General features: G+C 39.3%; 1 protein-coding gene across 15 annotated transcripts in view; it reads right to left on the bottom strand.

Annotated features, from left to right (window-relative positions):
• Window positions 1-367: 367 nt before the first annotated feature.
• Window positions 368-19,234, bottom strand: part of LOC129371571 (titin homolog) — a 38,116-nt gene continuing 19,249 nt past the window's right edge. For 4 of the 15 annotated variants that reach the window (XM_055048218.1, XM_055048217.1, XM_055048216.1 and 1 more), the window contains exons 10-34: window positions 18,708-18,880; window positions 18,501-18,617; window positions 17,684-17,890; window positions 17,363-17,485; window positions 16,527-17,246; window positions 16,083-16,235; window positions 15,838-15,969; window positions 15,511-15,717; window positions 15,202-15,381; window positions 14,870-15,103; window positions 14,603-14,776; window positions 14,248-14,511; window positions 14,004-14,171; window positions 13,688-13,888; window positions 13,340-13,531; window positions 12,559-12,764; window positions 11,594-11,662; window positions 11,431-11,481; window positions 10,799-10,861; window positions 8,065-8,244; window positions 4,086-4,475; window positions 3,493-3,615; window positions 3,173-3,289; window positions 3,014-3,094; window positions 368-2,722 (exon numbers count right to left, since the gene is read on the bottom strand). In XM_055048218.1, the coding sequence (XP_054904193.1) occupies window positions 2,693-2,722; window positions 3,014-3,094; window positions 3,173-3,289; window positions 3,493-3,615; window positions 4,086-4,475; window positions 8,065-8,244; window positions 10,799-10,861; window positions 11,431-11,481; window positions 11,594-11,662; window positions 12,559-12,764; window positions 13,340-13,531; window positions 13,688-13,888; window positions 14,004-14,171; window positions 14,248-14,511; window positions 14,603-14,776; window positions 14,870-15,103; window positions 15,202-15,381; window positions 15,511-15,717; window positions 15,838-15,969; window positions 16,083-16,235; window positions 16,527-17,246; window positions 17,363-17,485; window positions 17,684-17,890; window positions 18,501-18,617; window positions 18,708-18,880 (4,555 nt within the window). In that variant the 3' untranslated portion in view covers window positions 368-2,692. The other 11 variants (XM_055048214.1, XM_055048215.1, XM_055048220.1 and 8 more) reach the window with 11 other exon arrangements.

Raw genomic sequence — 19,234 nt, 5'->3', positions numbered from 1 at the left:
GCAAAAGAGAAGCAACTGGCAGTTTCCTGACTTGAGACCAATGCTTTTACATGATGTAAATGGCATGTCCTCTCATCTTTCCCATTTTAAGGAGTGGCTTAAAATGAGTCATATTTGATGCAGGGAAGCATAAAGTCATGGACTACTAATGGAAAGCTGCTAAACACAGATGAGGGCTATTGATCAGAGCAAACGAGAGCAATGCTTTGTCATAGTTATTAAACAAAATGCTGAAGATATCGAAGATGGAGGTAGTAGGTTTTACACGTCTCTGCCAGGAGTACCAATATTTGTGTAAGGACACAATGAACCTTGTTTATTTAATTTCAATGTAGAAAGCTATAGTTCACACACAGCCCAACACAAATGCAAATAAATGCATATTTTATTTTTTTTTTTCCTTCATAAAAAGACAGGGAGAATTCACAAAGCAACAATAGTTTCTTTGTCTAAAATCTACTTAATATGGAATACTACTTTTTTATCCTGAAGAAGATTGTGGGTGGTTTTTAAATGCGTGAAGCTATGATAAGAACAGATTATGTTTGGACCTTAGGACAAAATGTTAGTAAGCAGGTGCTCTATAAGTTAGTCAAGCATCCATCTCTATAGAAAAAGCACAGGGAAACAGCAAGTGAGTGCAAATCTACTCAAAACTACGTGGTTAAAAAGGCTTTACAAACTTGTTTGATGATTAAAAGCAAAATATTGACATCTCTACCTGAAGCTTTCAAGCTCATTAAAACACCACAGTACATCAAAATCACATGAAACAGTTCCGACTTTACAAATAAATTACTGTATAGCAGAACATATAAAAGACAACCTGTGCTCCTGTGAGAAAAAAAAAAAAAAGCCACGTATATTCGGGCAGCTGCCTTCATCTCTTACATGTGTGGTAATAGTGATAGACAAGTTCTCATTTTCATTGACCTCACTAGACTGAACATGAATGTACATTTACAACACAGATGGATATACATTGATGACAATCCCTTATACAATCATAAGGAGGTCTGTAGTCTTACATAGAACATCAAAACCTGAGATAAGCAGACCAAAGCGAGAAAAACATTTCATTGACCAAATAAAGTGGCTGAATAGTTTACACACCCTTTGTAAATTTGCCAGGTTTTACTCATATCCTTTGTCTGCACACAATTTGACATTTATCCTGTGCAATTCAAAAGAAAAACAAAAAGCTGTAAGAGAAAAACATAAAAAAAACATCTGAAATGACCTGGTTGGATGACCATGAACACTAATGCCTTGTATTGTTGAGTTTACACTAGTGAACATCGACCAGGCTTGTTAAAACTGGACATTTCCTTAAAGTTGATGAGAAAAAAAAGGGATTAGGAAGACTGAAAGTAACAGTGAAGGAGGTACAAGAAGTTGTTAGTGGGTGTTTTTGACATGTCACCAATCTCAATAATGTCCGCAGTGCATCTCATCGATCAGCACAACTTCTGCAGTCCTGTTTTGTCTTGATTCAGAGAACTTTCAAGAAAGCTTTAGTTTAGGGGTGGGCTTGCTTACTTAACCAGGTTGTTGCAGGATTTTTTATTTTTATTTTTTCACATTTTTCCATCTTAAAAAACTTGTTTCTGTTGAATATACAGGATAAATTTCACAAGTGTGGAGAAGATTTCAAAATTGTTTAACAAAGACCAATTTTTGACAAAGAACAGCCTGTCCTTTTACGAATGTGTTTGGATTTTAAAGAAGCCACTGTGTGTTAAAAGTAATTATGACTTTTATGATAATGAGCAAAACATGACTTCTTAGTAAAAAGATGAAAAATCTGGTAAACTTGGTGTACTACAAGAGGAAACGAATAAGAATGATTCAGGTTAATTCAGGCAGAACAGCTCTTTAAATAACTGGTCACCTACAAATCGAATGAACAAATGGATATGAATAACTTAAAAACCTCTTTTTTTTTTTTTTACAAATACTATAAAAAGCATACTTTTAAAAAATAGAGAAATATTTGAAAATAGATCAATTTTAGTTCAAACTTTACAAGAATGTGTAGGCTACTGGTTCCACGCTGGTTGGGGAAGCAAAGATTTGGGACCTCGCTTTTCGTACCTGAGCAGTGAACAAAGCCAAAAAAAAAAAAAAAACCTGTCCAAATTTGATCACAGAATATCTTTGTTCACGTTTTAAATGTGAGGTATGTCATTTCAATAATAACAATAATAATAATAAAAAATCTCTCCTGAATTTAATAGACAAGTAAACAACAACAAAAATACGAGTTCACTTGAATGTCGTCTTAACGTTTTCCCCAAGTAGCACCAAGGGAATCACTGCTAATCATGGTTTCTGAACTGACACTCTACATTTGTAGAAAACCACTATTGAACAATAAAAGCATTTAAAGCAAACATAACAAGACATCACTCAACTGAAAAAAGGCTGGTTATCAACCAATCAAATGTTCACACTAAACCCCAGGATGATAATTGAAGCATTTGATCAGCAGTTCCTACCTACTGTGAAGAGCTCAACTTAGAAAACAAACAGGATCTACAAGGAACAGTCTAATCCATAATCAGTCCTTTTAGATGCAGGTTTCTGAGGTTTTTCTGTTGTGCGCAAACAGACTTGGTCACTGTGTGTGTTGAGTGTCGCGGTCTAAAGGATGTTGAAGGTGGTGAGTTAAATGGATAAGCGAAGGGCTCTGTTACAATGCTGATGCTCCGCCATGTTTCTCCTGAAAGACAAACATATATTTGTGATATCAGAAACAAAAGGTGGATATTTTTTTCCAATCTAAACTTAGAAGGGAAAAAGCTTTTCCCTTAGCAAATTTTAATCATCCATTTAAATATTTGTAAACACAAAATTTCTGACTTTTTGAAATTGATTAGTCCGTCAAGCACCCATAAACGTTTTAAGAATGTTTAATTCTTAAACCATTTCAACTGGCTCGCACTGACCCCATGTGCAATTTTACTATTTTTTTTTTTTTAATAGGCAGCAAATGGTGTTTCACGTCATGTACCTTTTCTTGGTCAACATCAGAGTCTGCCGTTATGACGATTCTCTTCTCCACCCGGGTCTCTGAGGATCCACTTTTCACCACCTGAACAAAGGTATATACAGTGTGTTCAAGAGGCTCACAATCTGAAAAGACGAGTGGAAGAAAACTCGCAAAGCTAACCTTTGCGATATGGGTGGTGGTGGTGGTGACTGTGGTGCCGCTGCTCGTCTCTGAGGTAATGGTCTTGGAAGTGGAAAAAGAGGCGTCCTTGTCCTCATCCGTACCATCATCTGTCATCTGAGAAAAACATAAAAAGGAAGAAAAAAAACAGCTTTTCAAACTGATTTAATGCTGATCTTTTTCTTAGGAAGGTGCAGTAAAGCTTCTGAACCCCCCCGACCCCTCCCTCCCTTCCTTTGAGACCAGCATATTGTTAGCTTGTCAAGTTCTGGAGGCGAGTTGGATCTGGACTGAGCTGCTGCTGGAGCTGGAGCCCCTACCTTTGAAGACTCATAGGTGAAGGTCTTGGTTGGGACGATGGGAACTTCTGTGGTGGAGATATCACCAGGCAGGGAGGTGGAAACAGCTGTGATGGTGACAGTGTGGGTCTGCACCAGAGGGGGCTGTGAATGGGAGCACAGCCCCGTGAGTGGCTGTTTAACCAGACACTTCGCACCTCACAGCAATCAGTTCTTCTTTCACACCATGCAATCCCTCTTAGTGCAAATTGTTTCCACCACCACCAGCCCAAACTCGGTCTGATTATTTCTAAAACAATGCAGTCACACCTCTAACTTCATTCGCAACACTTGTATGATGATTTTGTCACTTATAGTGTGATTTTAATCATTTCAGTGTAGAAAGTGGTATTGTTATAGCAACCCGTCACCATAGACAGGATCTTGCAGCGTCACCGTGCGACACCTCTGCAGCACACTCTGTTTACTTTAAACTCAACTGCTGCTCTTGCAGCATTGATTTTCTTTCTAGATTGGTGTAGTTTCTTTAGTTCTGGTGCTGCAAAGAAGTCAGCAAGTGTGGAAGCTGAAGGCCAAGAAAGAAAAGAAACAGCATCTCCCCCCTTTGAGACTACCTTGGAGCAGTGTATGACCTTGGGACCGTCACTCCAGAAAAAGGAAGGTGGGGAAGGTCCAACTATTCCCCCGGAGCACTCAGGCGCTATGAGACACGTTCCTTCTTCCTCCGGGATCTTATCTAAAGCTTTACAGTCGGACTCAACGGGGGGAGCCAGTTGCGCCATTTCCACCTCTACGACCGGCACCAGGAGAGTCTCAAAAACCACAACATCCTCGCGATCGCACAATGACTCTTCAACGGGAGCGCTGAGGCCTTCGACAGCATCAGACTCACTCTGATGGCTCTCAGAGGGCCCGGATACCTCGGCCCCCCCGAAATTACTCCTGGATGCCTCATGAAGAGTTTTTGTTTCTGAACTTTTGCAACTGGGACTAATGCACACACTCTAAAAAAAGACAAACACAGTCACTATGATCATGGGCAGGCAAAGAGTTGTGAATAACAAATAACATTTACATGAATCATAAAACATGTTTGCATGCCATTCATTTCCTTCGTACAACAGAGATATAAGAATGTGGGATGTCAACAGAAACAACTTAGTCTCCTTGTTTACTTGAATTATAATGACCAGTTTCACTGGAAAAGACAAAGCCTTCAAGCCATTTTCTAATCATTTCCATTTGTGATACAGTTAGTGGCTGAACCACATGAACAAAGATTTAGATAAAAACAGTAGATTTCATCCATTCAATGTCTCCAACTTTACCCCCTCTGTCCACATCATATATTTTCAGGGACAAAAGAATCATATGAGGTTTATTGATTATATATATATATATATATATATATATATATATATATATATATATATATATATATATATATATATATATATATATATATATGTACATTGGTGTATATACAGTATACACCAATGTTTGCTGGTTTGTATTTTTTTGTGTTCTTGTTTATCTTGAAGTTCTTTGGTCAACCTGTAGTTGATTTTCCATTTGTTGTTGACAAGAAAGAGATAAAACAAAACACTAGAACAACAATGCATACACATTTAATGTTTAGGACCTGATATTTCTATGACAAAATCCAACCCAATGACACAAAGAAGACTGAGTTATTTATGGAATGTCTTTTATTCCTTGGTCAAAGTTGATTGTCAAAATTTCATGCAACAAATACTCTGTTGAGGTGAAGGACAGAAATCTATTACAACTGAGCTGCCTCAAGGTTTCCTACAACAGGAAATACTACTCTACGAGAAAGAATATGGGAAACATGTCATTCAAGGTTGTGTGTTCAGAAAAAAGTCACAGTGATCAGTTTATCCAAAGACAGAATCCTAAAAACTAGTGAAGGTATAAATGCACCCAGCATGTATAGAAAACAGGCTCAAAGTGATCTGGTCATGCTTTGAAAACTTTAAGCTGAATTTCAGTTGCAGTTATCTTTAAACTGCACCAGAGAAAATGTTAAACAGTCAATTCCAGTCCTGATCAGTCTTTACAGATGAGGTCTGTTTCTGGCTGGAGAAACCAGGAGGTTGTGCAGCACCGGGAACCAAAGAATCAAACTCTTTTCTGACAGATGTCTGAGCAAAGGGCAGCTTCTCGAGTGGAGCAGAAGATGAGGGGTGAAGAATGCTGGAGTGGTGTTTGCAGAAGAGACGAAAGGAGGAGGAGGAGAAGAATAGAGAAGAAAGCGAGAGAATGATTGACAGATGGGCGAGACGCGGCCTCCGGGGGTCACATTCACACCTTTGTGGAGGGACTCGGCAGCGTCGAGGAGACCCCCCCACACCCTCAGCTGCGTTTGGAGTAGAAGTCTAGCAGAGGGCCGCGTGGGAGGCGGATGACAAACTGAGAGGGGGAGGAGGGAGGGAGGGAGGAAGAGAGATAAGAGGAAGGATTTCTGAAGAGTCTGCAATGACTGATAAAGAACTACTAGCTTTTTGCAATGTCTTACGACTGAAATTATAAAGTCTGTTGAACTACATTTTGAATGTTATTGTTGTTACTCAGAGCATGGAAATGTCACCATTACATGCATTTTAACATGCACTCCTTAATTTCCATGTCTAAGGATTTAATGTTGGTTTTGAAAAAGACAAAGTGATCCACATGTGCTGCAGTAATTTACGCAATCAATATGGATTTAAAGTTCAGAGATAAAGTCAATTGATTCAATCACAGCCAGAATAAATTCAGCTTTGTGAGTTGATGATGATACAATTAATATATTTAAGTTCGGTGCAGTACTTCCAAATTAAATGAGAAACTCTCTGCCTACATGGTTTATCCCCTCTCACAGTAAACAAAGAATAATAAATTATGTATAATTAGTGGCGATCTCTGTCAGGATACTTGATGTTTCAAGCTGATAATTGTTGACAGCAAGCAGGTTCTGCATGGGCCCCGTTTCACTTCCTCTCTGTGATTTCTGTACGACTCAACCGCATGATGATTAAAATGTAACCCATCAACCACATTACAATCACAGACATCAATGTATTTTACAGGGATTTTGTGTGAGAGAACAATATGAAGTAGTGCATAATTTTGATATGTATGAAGAGGTATCTGTCAACATCAATATTTGAGTCTTTCTACAGTTTCCTATAATGATTTAGGTAAGAATACTTTGACACATCAACTATTTCATTATAGCACTGCTTGTCATGTTCCTGAGGGAAGGTGAACTTTCTCTCTTGTCTTGAATGTTACTAAAGTTTTTTTTTTTTTGTTTTTTTTTAGGATTGCTTTGAATTGTCCTCACAATTTCCTGCTTCTGGTAAAGAAAAACACTTTAATATCCTGAGGGTCCCAGTGCCATGTTGCACTGTCAGGATGCTGTGCTTAAGATGATGTGCATTGTTAGTTTTCAGCTACGCATGTGGGCTAAAAAGTTTCATTTGGTCTCTTCTGATTTTTTTTCAGATGATTCATGTTTCCTGCATGGCTTATGGTAAGTTTTAAGTATGATGTTACAGGATGGAGGATAATTTCCTCCATCCTGCTAACATCCCTGGTAGGACAGATTTGTGGAGGACGTATCTACGAATAATCAACAAATTCTCCGGCCAGCTGAAATTAAACTAAAAACAGGTTAACTACTTTGTAGGTGACTTCTAAGTGCATTTGTTTTCACTGTTTTAGGGGGGCATCAGAGTTAATGGGGCTGAATACAAATGTACATCTGTTCACCTTTGATTTATTTAATTCCTTTTCAAAGTGTGTGGCAAGTCATTCTATCACATAAAATTCCAATAAAATACTATAAAGTTCACATTTTGTAATGTGAAACATCCGGAATACTTTTGCAAGGCACTAAACGTTCAGATGCAAAGGTGGAAAACACAACAGCCGAACTAAAGCAGAAGCAAAGAAAGTGGATTAGAAGCAGAAAGAAAGCAATGAAGGAAGAGCAGAGGGAAGGGGAATAAAGGAAGCTCTGCTCTGTGTCAGAACGTGCAAGCCTTCGAGAAACTGCTCATACCTTAGTCATGCGGTATTTTTTCGGAGTCAGGTCTGTCAGTCATGCAACACAAACATGTCAGGAGTTCGGACACATCCAGTGCAGTTACGACCCAATTTCTCAGAGATTGGATAACCAGTCCAACAGAAGCCTCACGCTTGTCTGTCTCAACAGTGAAAGAACGAAAGCACAGGCCTCGTTCCACCAGTCCAACTGCGTCCTTCATACACATGCATGTGCTGCATACCAAGTGCCATCAGTTTCATCAGAGAAGTACATGCACACAGTATCACATAAAGATAAACAAGAAGGGCAGCTTCTAGAGGAAGAGACCGAGTCCCCCCTGTATCATTTTACATGGTCGGCAAATATATTATAAAAAACTGAAATCTTATGCAACATTTATAGCAAAATAGAGATTTATTTTATACATGACTGTACAGCGCCCAAAATAATGAGGCAGTTCAGAACTGACCATCAAAATTCCCTCTAACTCCAAACCCGGAAAATTCTAAATAAAAAGAAATTATATCTGCAGGACTTACCCCATCTGCACTGGGCAGCGGCTGGCCGTTGATGCCCAGGGTACGGAATGGAGAATGCGTGGACAGACGCTTGTCCCATTCACTCTGTCTCGGCTCCGGCACAGCCTCCATGAAGTTCCTCTTCAGTTCACTGATGCTGGCGTGGTGCCTGAGCAGGTCCTCTTGAGGCTTATCGAACTCCTACACGAGTCAGAAAACGTTGAGAGGAGAAGGACGAGGTGTTGTGGGGGAAAGGTACAGAATGTGATAAGTGGAAGGGACCATGGCGATGACAGACGCATGGCGAGAGAAGGATATTGGGAATAGAAGGAAATAAAGAAAAGCATCGAATTATGATGTTGCTTTACTAGCCCATCTGTGAGTCTTTTCTTGCTGGTTTCATGAATAAGCAGAAGCGGAGTTAGCAGGTAATTCTGTGGGAAAAATATTAGGGGCGGGGGATAAATCCAGATGTTTGTACTTCCTCAAAGAAGTACAAATGCTTGGCTTTTTCAAAACGGGTAATCAGCGATGCTTTTCAAACTTCATCTGAAGTCTGGCAGCTGACTGATTTGTAGTTTTAAACAAGCAGAAATCGCTCAATAAGGATTTCAACTCCACAGCATTTGAAATTGCAATAAAAACATCAAGAAAACAGGCTGCAAATCAAAGGAGAAGTGAAGACGGCAGACATAGTCGAGATTGCTGAAGACGCAGCCCGAGTAGAAGAGATACGTTCATTTGGAAGAAATGAACAGATGTGACAGCAAAAATGCTGATTTGGCAACATTTGGCAGCAAGTTGGAATGGTCAAGAAGAAGGTGGCAGCCATATTGCAAAATCAACTGCAGATTGTATAAAAGAAATGGTTTTTATGCTTGAAAGCAACGTTTCTTCAAACGTTATTTTGGCGACACATCACACAAAATAAAAAACTGTAATTATTGTGATTTGTATTCTACAGCCAGTGACTTATTAATTACAACTGTTGCAAAAGTGCAGAGCATTTATGGTAATTAGAAAAGACAATGAGCAGAAGCAGAATCAGGAGAATACTGATGGTCAAAAATAAATCTAATCTGATCACAGATTTTGTCCCCAGTTTTGGAAAGGTGTGACCTGATGAGACTAAATTTACAATTCACAATCTTACATATGTGTTTTTAGCATTTGGTTAAATTCTGTTTCCAACTGCATGACCTGAGTTCAGGGAACCATTTTGGGTATTCTTCCCCAAACTTTACACCATAAGTAGTGGGATTTTGGCCAATTCTTCGAGATAAAAGTGGTATAGTTGAGGCAGGTTTGTGGATCACCTTGCTCACACACATCTGTTTTCAGCTTTGCCTACATATTTTCTATAGAACTAAAAACAATGCTGTAAAGCCCACTCTCAAATAATACATTTTTTGTTCGCAAGTCTCTTTGTAACTAATTTGACGTCATAGTTTGTGTCGTTTACTCTTTGGAAGATCCATTTATCCGAGCTTTAATTTCAAGAAAGAGGTCTTGAGAAGATGCTTTAATATTTCTGTCATATTTTTTCCATGTCATCTGATTTTGTAAAGATAACTACTTTTCCCTGCAGCAAGACACACCCACAGCATGATGCTGCCACTCCTTTTCTTTCTAGTGGGAATGGTGTTATCAGACTAAAATGCTTCCCCATTTTTTCTCCAAATATAACAATGTTTATAATGCTCAACACTTAATTTTTTTCATGAGCCACAAGATATGGGTAAAAATCTTCAGATATTTATCCCTTAGTACGTATCCAAACTGTTGCATATTTTTTCTGTTGCTTTTGGAATGATCTCATACTTTGTGTTGCACAGGTTTCACTGTGAGTAATTTTACTTTCGTTCCAGCTTCAGCCAGCAAAGTCTTTTACTTTAGTTCTGGAGCTGATGACCATATTTCTCACCAAAACACACAGTTTTCTGGGACACATAACATGTCTCCTTCCTGGATGGTATGAGTGGACATTAAGATGGTGCTTATATGTGTATTTCTTTCTATAGATGAATCTGGCACCTTCAGGAATCTGCAAATTATACTCAAGGATGGATCTAACTTTTGGAGTCCACAGTTCTCCTGATAGCTGATTTCTTTTGACTTTCGCATGGTATCTCACAAAGATAGCAATGTGGTTGAGGCGATGCCTTGCAATAAACACACAATGATGCCTAAATAAAGTCAGAAAGTGTGAGCCTATTGAAAGCTTAGAAAGCCATGACATAATTTTCTGGTTGTACTCAACATTGTTAAAAGCATATTAATCTCAGAGTGGGTAAATTACTTAATTAAAAAACTTCAAAACAAAGTTGTTTTCAAAATTCTCAAAATTCTGGATTTTATTTCTGAAGAAATAATTTTGTTAAACTTCACTAATATTAGATTTTGGTATGTAAATATCTCATCTACTGTTCAAGTATGGTGTATCTAGTGTTAAGAAAAGTAGTTTCCAAACAGTCCAAGAGCTAAATCCGTAGATTATGGTCAAGAGTTTATTCCTGTGACTTATCATAAATAGAGCATGTAAATGAATCAAAAAGTAAAGAACGTTTGTGTAAACCAGTGTTTAAAAATTTAACAGCACTCTCCTGAATCAACCAAGTCAATTTGCCACACAGACAATTACTTATTGCTGATGCAAGAAATGGTGTGATTCATGCCTCATGCAAGCGTGAGATTAAGCAGCAGCAGCTGGTGTGCCAAAGAGCAAGAAAAATGCAGCTCTGAAACAGATACAAACCTCCAGCATTAACAGGCTATGTCTGATATAAATTGAGTCACCCTCAATTTTCTTAGCTCTTTTCTGTGAAGAATGAAAAGAACAAAAAACAAAAAAGTGTGGGTTTGTTTCAGTTTCCCTGTACGCTGGCATCACACTGCCACACAGTGGACATGCATTGTATGAAGTTCACTAATGGGTTAAACACAACAGACGAGAAAGAACAGAGAGGCGTTCATGCAAAATGATTTGGTGCAAAGTGACCAAAACTGTTCTATACTAGCAAAGAAGAAGGACTTCTATAGTGAAAAACTGAACAGAAGCATCTGTTAGTCTAAGATCATGCATGTGTGCATTCCAGTACTAAAGACAGCAAGCAAAACTTTAAAAACTTATAACTTATATTGAGGGGAGGAAAGAATACTTAACTAATCAGACTGCCTCTAAAGTAGTCTTCAAGACCAAATTCTTAGACCTTCTGTTCGTAACTGCATTTCTTCTACTTCTTAAAAATAAACTGTACATCTCTTGAACCTGATATATTTAAGTTTACACCTAGCTGTACGGAAGCACATGAGAAGAGAGTGGCATTAGTCCTTTCAGATGCAAAAATCGGAAGTGGAGAAACGCATGAGCGGCACCGAGAGTCTGACCTTTCGCATTTGCACCCCTTCCACGATCGTCCTCTCGTTCTCAGACTCGTGCTACCCCGGGGGGAGGAGAGAGGAAGATGTGTTAGCACCCTCTGCTAGTTGCGTTAATAAAAACCATGTCCTGTGAGGGACAGTACGCTACAGGCTTGAGCCTGCCACTAACCTGAATGTACCCATTGATGGTGGATATCAGTGAAGATTCTACTTCTCTCTGCTCCCTCGACACTGCTGACTACAGCAGCAAGAGACACAGTTTACGCTCATGCATAAAAAAATCTGTTCATTGTATGCTCTTAGGTGTTCTTTCTGAATCAGTAACAATTTCATCATACTAAGTATTTGTTCACATTTCAAAAGGAGTAAAGCATAAAGAGATGAAGATCTTTGACAATTTCTCTTTGCAAACCTCTCTAGGTTATCAGACGTTCTATCATTTTTTTCTACTTGTCTCTTATTTTTTCATTGAAATCTCCCTATAGGTCAAACTGGATTAATATTCACATTCAAATTCATAATACTTTATAGATCCCAAAGGGAAATTTAATAACATATATTAATTTGTTAATATTTTGTTTTCCACATACTCAGCTTCTTTTTCACATAGTTCCAGTAAATTTGGCTAACTTTACATGTTTACGTTTGAGATGGTAGAACAGAAATGGCTGTTTTCTGGCATCACTATCACACAAAGGGTTGTTATGCACATAGCATCTAAGAGTTGCTACAAACACTGGGTGACTCAAAGATGCTAGTTATTCAACAGTAATTTTGAATATGTTTTAGTTACATTTATTTTAAAGCAACTGACAGAAGTATTAACAATTGTGCCAACAATTTTTTCCAACAGCAGATGGTAAAACTTATTTTCTCAACATAGGACGTTTTTCCCCACTGAAAAAAAAAATCAAATTAACGGATGGATTTTTATAAAAATGTAAGTGTGATACATTGCTACTGCTATTTATAAAAGTATGTACGGTATACTAACACTTTTTACCCATCTTTACAATGAGTGTCTAGAGATTTGTCCACATCTTTATTTTGCTTTATGTTGTGTTTCTTTTAGACATTTGTGCATTTGTCAGCCCAAATGTACAAGATACAAGAGTAGATAAATGAGATACATACCTTGACCTCAGACACTGCCTCTATTTTTGAGGGCTCTGCAGCTTCTACCGTGACTTCCAGCTTCCTCTCTTCCAAGCGGCTGGTCTTTATGGGAGTGGAGGTCTGGGGCTGGTCGAAGGGAGCCATGGGGATCCCTGCATCTGCCAGCGCAGCCTGAGAGAAGACTGGAGCACTGACAGGCCGTGTGCCCCTCTGTGTGCTCACAACTACAGAAAAATGTAAGGAAAACTGAAATTAATAGAAAGAAATATTATGTTCTTAGGTTAACATGTTTAATACCTAAGGTATTTTGTCATATATTCGCACATCATTAAGCTTTTAAATGCAACAATGTCACAATCAGCAGCCATACTTACTGCACTCAGTTGTCCTGTAATAAAATAAATGCAAAAACTGCAAGCATATACTGTACCTCATGTGTTTTCAGCACATTTGGTTTTAAAAGAATAACATATGAGAATAAAATATAGGCAAGAAGCAGAAATCCTCGGGGTGATATGGTGGAAGCAGCGTGTTTTAATAAAGATAATCCAATGGTCGGGCAAAAGCAGTTGTTAAGTCGCATATTAGGCAAAATGTTCATGACTCATTCAAATGTTGAGAACGAAACAGCATTATTTCTTCAGCCTGCAAAAACTGCCAGGTGGAAAATGTGACAAGAGGCCTGGGCATCAGCCCATGTATCCAGGCAGCAAATGTTAGTAAATGTTTTATGACGCAAAGAAACCCACAAGTGAGCATTAGTCAAAAACACTCCACACACAAAAAAAGTAAACGGTACCTGACTCTTTGGCATCAAAATCTAGCAGAACAAACCAGTCATCGGTGACATCTGTGTGCATGAGAGGACGCCTTTCTTCGAGGATCCGCATTTCAAACTGTGGCTTCTCCTCAGAAATTTCAACCCTTTTTGTGGCCACAGCAGCTGGAACCCTGACTTCTGATCGGACCCTGAGGCTTTCAGGGGCAGCAACTAGCATAGACATGAACTAGGCATTATTGTGGAAAAGAAGTGAAAAGCATCAACAGCCCTCCGGGCCTTTATAGTATAAAACTATGAATGGCTTAATGTCACAGAAGAATTTACGCAAGTAATTTGTACGTGTTGAACCCCTCTTTCATAATATACCTGATGCTTTTAGGGCTGGATACAGAAGAATAAACCAATCGTCTTCCACTTGTATTTGGGGCTGACGTTCCTTCACTATTTCTTTCTTCTGCCAAGTCTCCTCCACAATAGTAACCCTCTGCTGTGTTCTTTTCTCTGTGGCTACAAACCTTTTGGCTATTTTTGCTTCAGGAACAGGGAAGTCACGTTGCTCCACAGCCACTAGCGCGGAATCAAAAGGAAAAACTAAAATGAAAGGTATTCTGGAGGTTTTCTTCCTATTTTTAAATTTATATCTCAAAAAGCTTGCAATAGGCAAACAGCAACGGCATACTACCTGATATTTTTGGTGCCACATCTAGCAGCTCAAACCAATCATCATCCTCATATGTTGGTTGTGGCAGGTTAATCACAGTCACAGCAGGTGGCCTCAGATCCTCCTTGACAAACTTTGGTTTTGATTCATCAGGTACAGGTGTCTTAACAACCCTTTGAACCTCAGCTACTGACAGAAAAATTAGGATTGATAAACTTTAAGCAAATAGCAAGAGTATAGACTGCCTTTAGCCAATTAAAAGTACCTGGTGAAGCAGGTATGGGTTTTTCTTGAGCAATGTCAAACAAGACAACCCAATCATCTTCTTCCATGTTTGACAGAGGTGGGGGTTGGGTTGGCCTAATTTTAGGAGAACGAGTACCGTCTTGCGTGCTGGTCACACTAATTATCACTTCTTCGTATGTTCTAATCGCTGTGATTTCTACTTCCTTGTTTGCTGCAATCTCTGTAGTTTTCTCCTCGACTTCAAACATCTTGGCCGTCTGTTGAACAGCCTCAGCCGGGGCAGCTGGTGCACATAAAATATCCAAATGGCTGAGTTTCACTTGTGTACATGAATCTACGAAAAAATGTGATTACAACATAAATTGATCTTATACCTGGGGGTATGATAACTGGCTTGTCACCAACAACGTCAAACAGAATGAGCCAGTCATCATCTGTCTCTAGAAGAGGCTGGAAAGGCTGTGAACTAATAGGATATAACCTTTGCTCAACCCGTTTTGCTTCAACTGGAACAACTGGACTGATTTTAGCTGGTTCTGGCACAGAAACTGAAACAAATGAAACAAACATTTACTTTTGACTCCTGTTAAAAATATTGTAGAAATTTTCTCTGAATAAAGATATTTGAAGGACAAAGGTACCTGGAGGAATATAAGACTCTACTTTGGGAGGTATGTCAAGCAGCAGATACCAATCATCATCTCGGTGGCTCACTGGATACAACATTATCTGCTCTGCAAGTTTCTCATCATGTTTCTGAGTCACAGTCTCCTTAACTACAACTACAACCTCCCTTGTCTTCTCTACTGCCTCTGAGATAGTCACAGTTGCCTTCTTTTCTTTGGGAAGAATCTGAACATATTCAGGCATAGATGCTATAGATAAAACAAAAGTAAACAGTAATGTGTCAGAGACCAGTAATAGACTTAAAAATCAGTGGTCAGATTTGGATTTAAGTGTATATTAGTAATACCTGGCTGTAGAAGTGCTGTTCCCCTATCTGGATCAAGCAGAATGAACCAGTCATCTTCTGCTTGCCTTGGAATTTGTTTTATTTCAGTGTCCGCTGCAAAAATCTCAAGTCTTTTGTCTCCCTGATCAACAGCTGGGACACCTTCAATCTGGGATTTGGAGACACCTCCTGATAGACTCACTTCAACAACAAAACCAAAATAAAGCATAATTCAGTCTTTCCTGGCTATAATAAGATAAAAGTTGAGACTGAAAGAACTGATTCAATTAATCTGCAAGGCCGCATCGGAAACAGTATGTCTGTCAGTACCTGGTTTTATATATGTAGTTTGTCTAGAAGGAACGTCCAGCAACACAAACCAGTCATCATCCCTCTCAGTCACTGGCTGGATTTCTTTAAGACGTCCTGGAGCCTCTTGGGTAATCTGTCTCTCTTCAACTACTACTTTGTAATCTTCTGAAGCTTCAACCACAGGGACAAACTGCCCTTCACCCAGCTGGGCTTCCTTTATTGTTACTGATAAATGGAAGCAGGAGAGGACCTTTTCAATCCACAGACGTAAGCACATATTTTATCAGCAAGCAAGCAGAATACAAGGCAGAAGAGCAAAAACAGCACACACTGTTTTAGCAGTACCTGGTTCTATCCAGGTTTCTCTTTGAGTTTCTTGTATCATCTGTCTCTCTTCAATTTCCACCTTATAATCTTCTGAAACTTCAACCAAAGAGACAAACTGCCCTTCATCCATCTGGGCTTCCTTCATTGCTACTGATAAATAGAACCAGTGGAAGATTGTCTCAGTGTTTTATCAACAAACAGCAATACAGTGCAAAAGAGCATTGTTCATTTGCAGAAAACAACATACACTGTTTTAACAGTACCTGCTTCTACATATTTGGTTTCTTTTGGAGGCGCCGCTAGCAACACAAACCAGTCATCCACCCTTTTCATGAGTGCTGGTTGTTGCAGGATTCGTGGCTGCTCCTCTTCTCCTACCTGTCTCTTCGCCACTGATCTTAAATATGTGCTCTCATCTACAGCAGTGAATAATCAAGAGGGTAAAGATGCAACGAAATTGAACAGAGGAGGCAATGTGTTCTGCAAGCCAAAAGCGGCAAAAGTCCATGTGACGTTCTTGCAAGAAACTTCTCATGCAACTTTCTAATCCGCAAAGGAGCACAAATGCAATTGAAAAAACAGCAATAGTAGTAGTTGGTCAATGTATTATTAATATTTGCCACATGACGGCCATCTCTTGCAAACTGGTTAGAGCATTAGAAAGATTAGTAGAAGGTCACAATGGCTCATGGAGTATCATACTGTACCTGATGGGCTGTAAACTGGAGGGCGGTAAAAAAGCAGGTACCATTCATCCTCATTTTCCTCCTGAACTGGATTTCCAAAATGAAGCCTCTCTGTAATCTCTCTCTGGGTCTGTTTTTCTAACATCCTATTTGACTCCCCCCTCTCATCCACAATCGTCACCCTCTTCCCGTCCCTGCGCTCAACCTCCTGCACAATCACAACAGAAGTGGCCCCAGAAACATCTGAAGAGTCAAACTTTCGCTGTCCTTCTTCCTGCCATTCCTTCCGTATCTCTCGCACCTTAGCTCTCAAACTTCCATCTAACTGATTCAGCTCGTTTTCCTCTTCAGGCACCAAGCCTTTTAAAAACACATCTTTAATTTGTTCTTCAAGTTCATCCACTTCATCCTCATCTGTCTCTATCATCTTCATAAATTTCTGTAAAACCACATGATCCAAATCCCCCTCTTCTGCTCTTAACCTTTCAACCTCTTCTTGCCCCAATTGCTCTTCAATGAGCATCTGAATCCTCTCTGACACCTCACCCGCTTCCTGGAGTCTTTCCTCGAAGTCCCTCACTTTTCTTAGTTTCCATTCCAGATCTTCGATCTCTGTCAATCTATCTATCAAGACCACAGATTTCTGCAGTCTCTCAATGACTTGCTCAGTAGTCTCTTCTTGTTTGACCACTGATGTGGCAAACTCCTCCAAACTGATCTGGGACTGGATTTTACGAGAGGCTGAGAAGAGCAAAAAGATCAATCAAAGACCTAACTAATCTAGAACATACGGCAGGCTGTTAACAAGTTTTATTAAATTAGTTTGAAAAATGTAATGATTCCCCCAAACAACTCACACAAAATATTTTCTTCAGACTCAGATAAGAACCGATCAAAGCATAGGAACCAGTCATCCTGCTGGTATGGTGCAGGTTTATGTAGAGAGTCCGGAGAGGAGGAATATCCAAAGCTGGGTTTGGCTGGCACCAGAGATAATAATGATGTGCTTCAATTAGTTAATTGTTCTTTTTAATTTGTGCAAAACAGTAGCATGCTTACTTCAGCTTATCATATTGAGGGAATGTAATAACAACCCATTTATAAACACTTTAAACAGCTACATTGTGATTAAAATAGCAAACAATAGAAATGCGGATGGGTATTTGTGGTGAAGGTACCTTGGTGTTCCACAAAATCAAAAGTCTCGACAGTGGCTACAGAAGGTTGACGATACAGAAGGTCAGACCACTCGCCTTCCTTTAGGTGCAGCTGTTGCTGTTCACTGATCATTTGAGAGCCACCATCTACGGTCTCAGTGCCCTTCCAGGTCTCAGACTGTTCTTCCTCCCTGGACTGAGAGGAAGTCTGCTCAGACTCCCCTCTGGCTGTGAAGAGATGGTGCGGTGATTGAAGTAATGATTCTGCAGAACGGATGACCACTGCTGTGGATGCTTCATGGTGCTTCAAGCAGGCTTTTAGCCTAGTTAGGTGCAAGCATTTTTTTCTCTCTGGACTATTATAAGTCCAAAAAAGATGAGGTTAGTGCCAGCAAGATGAAAAATGCAGCTCATCTTCTAGAACAGGAGCAAAATGGCTTATTATTTTACTTTGCACAACCTCGATTAAAGAATGCGGCTGCAGAAGTGATGAGTGAGTTATTGAGTTAGGAGGTAGTATGAGGTGAAAGCCATTTGTCAGATAAAGCTCTCCACTTTAAAAGGAGGAAGCCCAACTTCAACACTGGAAATTACAAAGAAATGAAACAAGATGTCGGAATATTTTTGTTCCTTTTACCATGCACAGCAATCAAAAACAACAGCCATGTTACCGAAAGTCCAAAATTGGTCGTAGATTACCAAGTTGAAGAGCTGCATTTTTAAAATATTAAAGCGGTAAAACCAAATAAAAATGTGAAGGCATGTTGATAAAAGCGATGATGCTGAAAGCAATTAGCTCGAAATCAGCAATGTGTCCGCCTCATGTGCATCCTGGTACCTGAAAATTCCATAGAAGGCCAGTATTTGTGTGTTGTTATCAACAATGACCAATCATCAGTCTCAGATCTGCATGATGCAGAGAGTAGCTGGAGAAACTGGAGAGTCTCATCTCCAGCTGAAAATGTAAAACAAGTCAGAATGTTATTTATCAACCTTTAAGCTTATAGCAAGAAACAAACTATTTCAGACACACACTTTACCCTACCTCCGTCCAAGTTACGTGACAGCCTCTTGCTTGCAGAGCGTGTGAATCGAGGGGCTGGGCGGTCGATCATGGAGCTCGCTTGCCGGGTCTGGGCTTGAGTACGGCCGCTGTACCGGAACTTGGAACCCAAGACAAGAAAACGACGGGACGATGGAGGCTCCACTGATGGAACTCTGAGAAAAAGACACATTTTTATTTTTTTCTGAAAGTAATCGGAACCAAAAATATATCATTAAATTGTATGAGTTGTAAAGGTGTAAACTTTCCATTAATATATAAAATTCCTTAATATGTTTATTTTAGCCATGACCTTTGTAGTTTACACTCTTTCTGGAGACTGTCAGTGACTATCAATTTGACACCTATAAAGTCAGCAGTTTTCCTTGACTGTGTAAAGCATAACTTACATTTCTCTACTACAGATGATTTAACTTGGTCTTAAGATATTCTAAATTTACTGAGAAACAGCTATCATCCAGATTCTCTGAAATATAGTTATAAATTCTTGAAATGTATCATTCTCAGTG

The sequence above is a fragment of the Poeciliopsis prolifica genome, unplaced genomic scaffold, assembly GCF_027474105.1.
Source record: "Poeciliopsis prolifica strain line A6 unplaced genomic scaffold, Auburn_PproV2 SCAFFOLD026, whole genome shotgun sequence".
Taxonomy (NCBI): Eukaryota; Metazoa; Chordata; class Actinopteri; order Cyprinodontiformes; family Poeciliidae; genus Poeciliopsis; species Poeciliopsis prolifica.
Note: the sequence above shows the minus strand (reverse complement) of the source record. Positions and strands in the feature narration are given on the sequence as shown.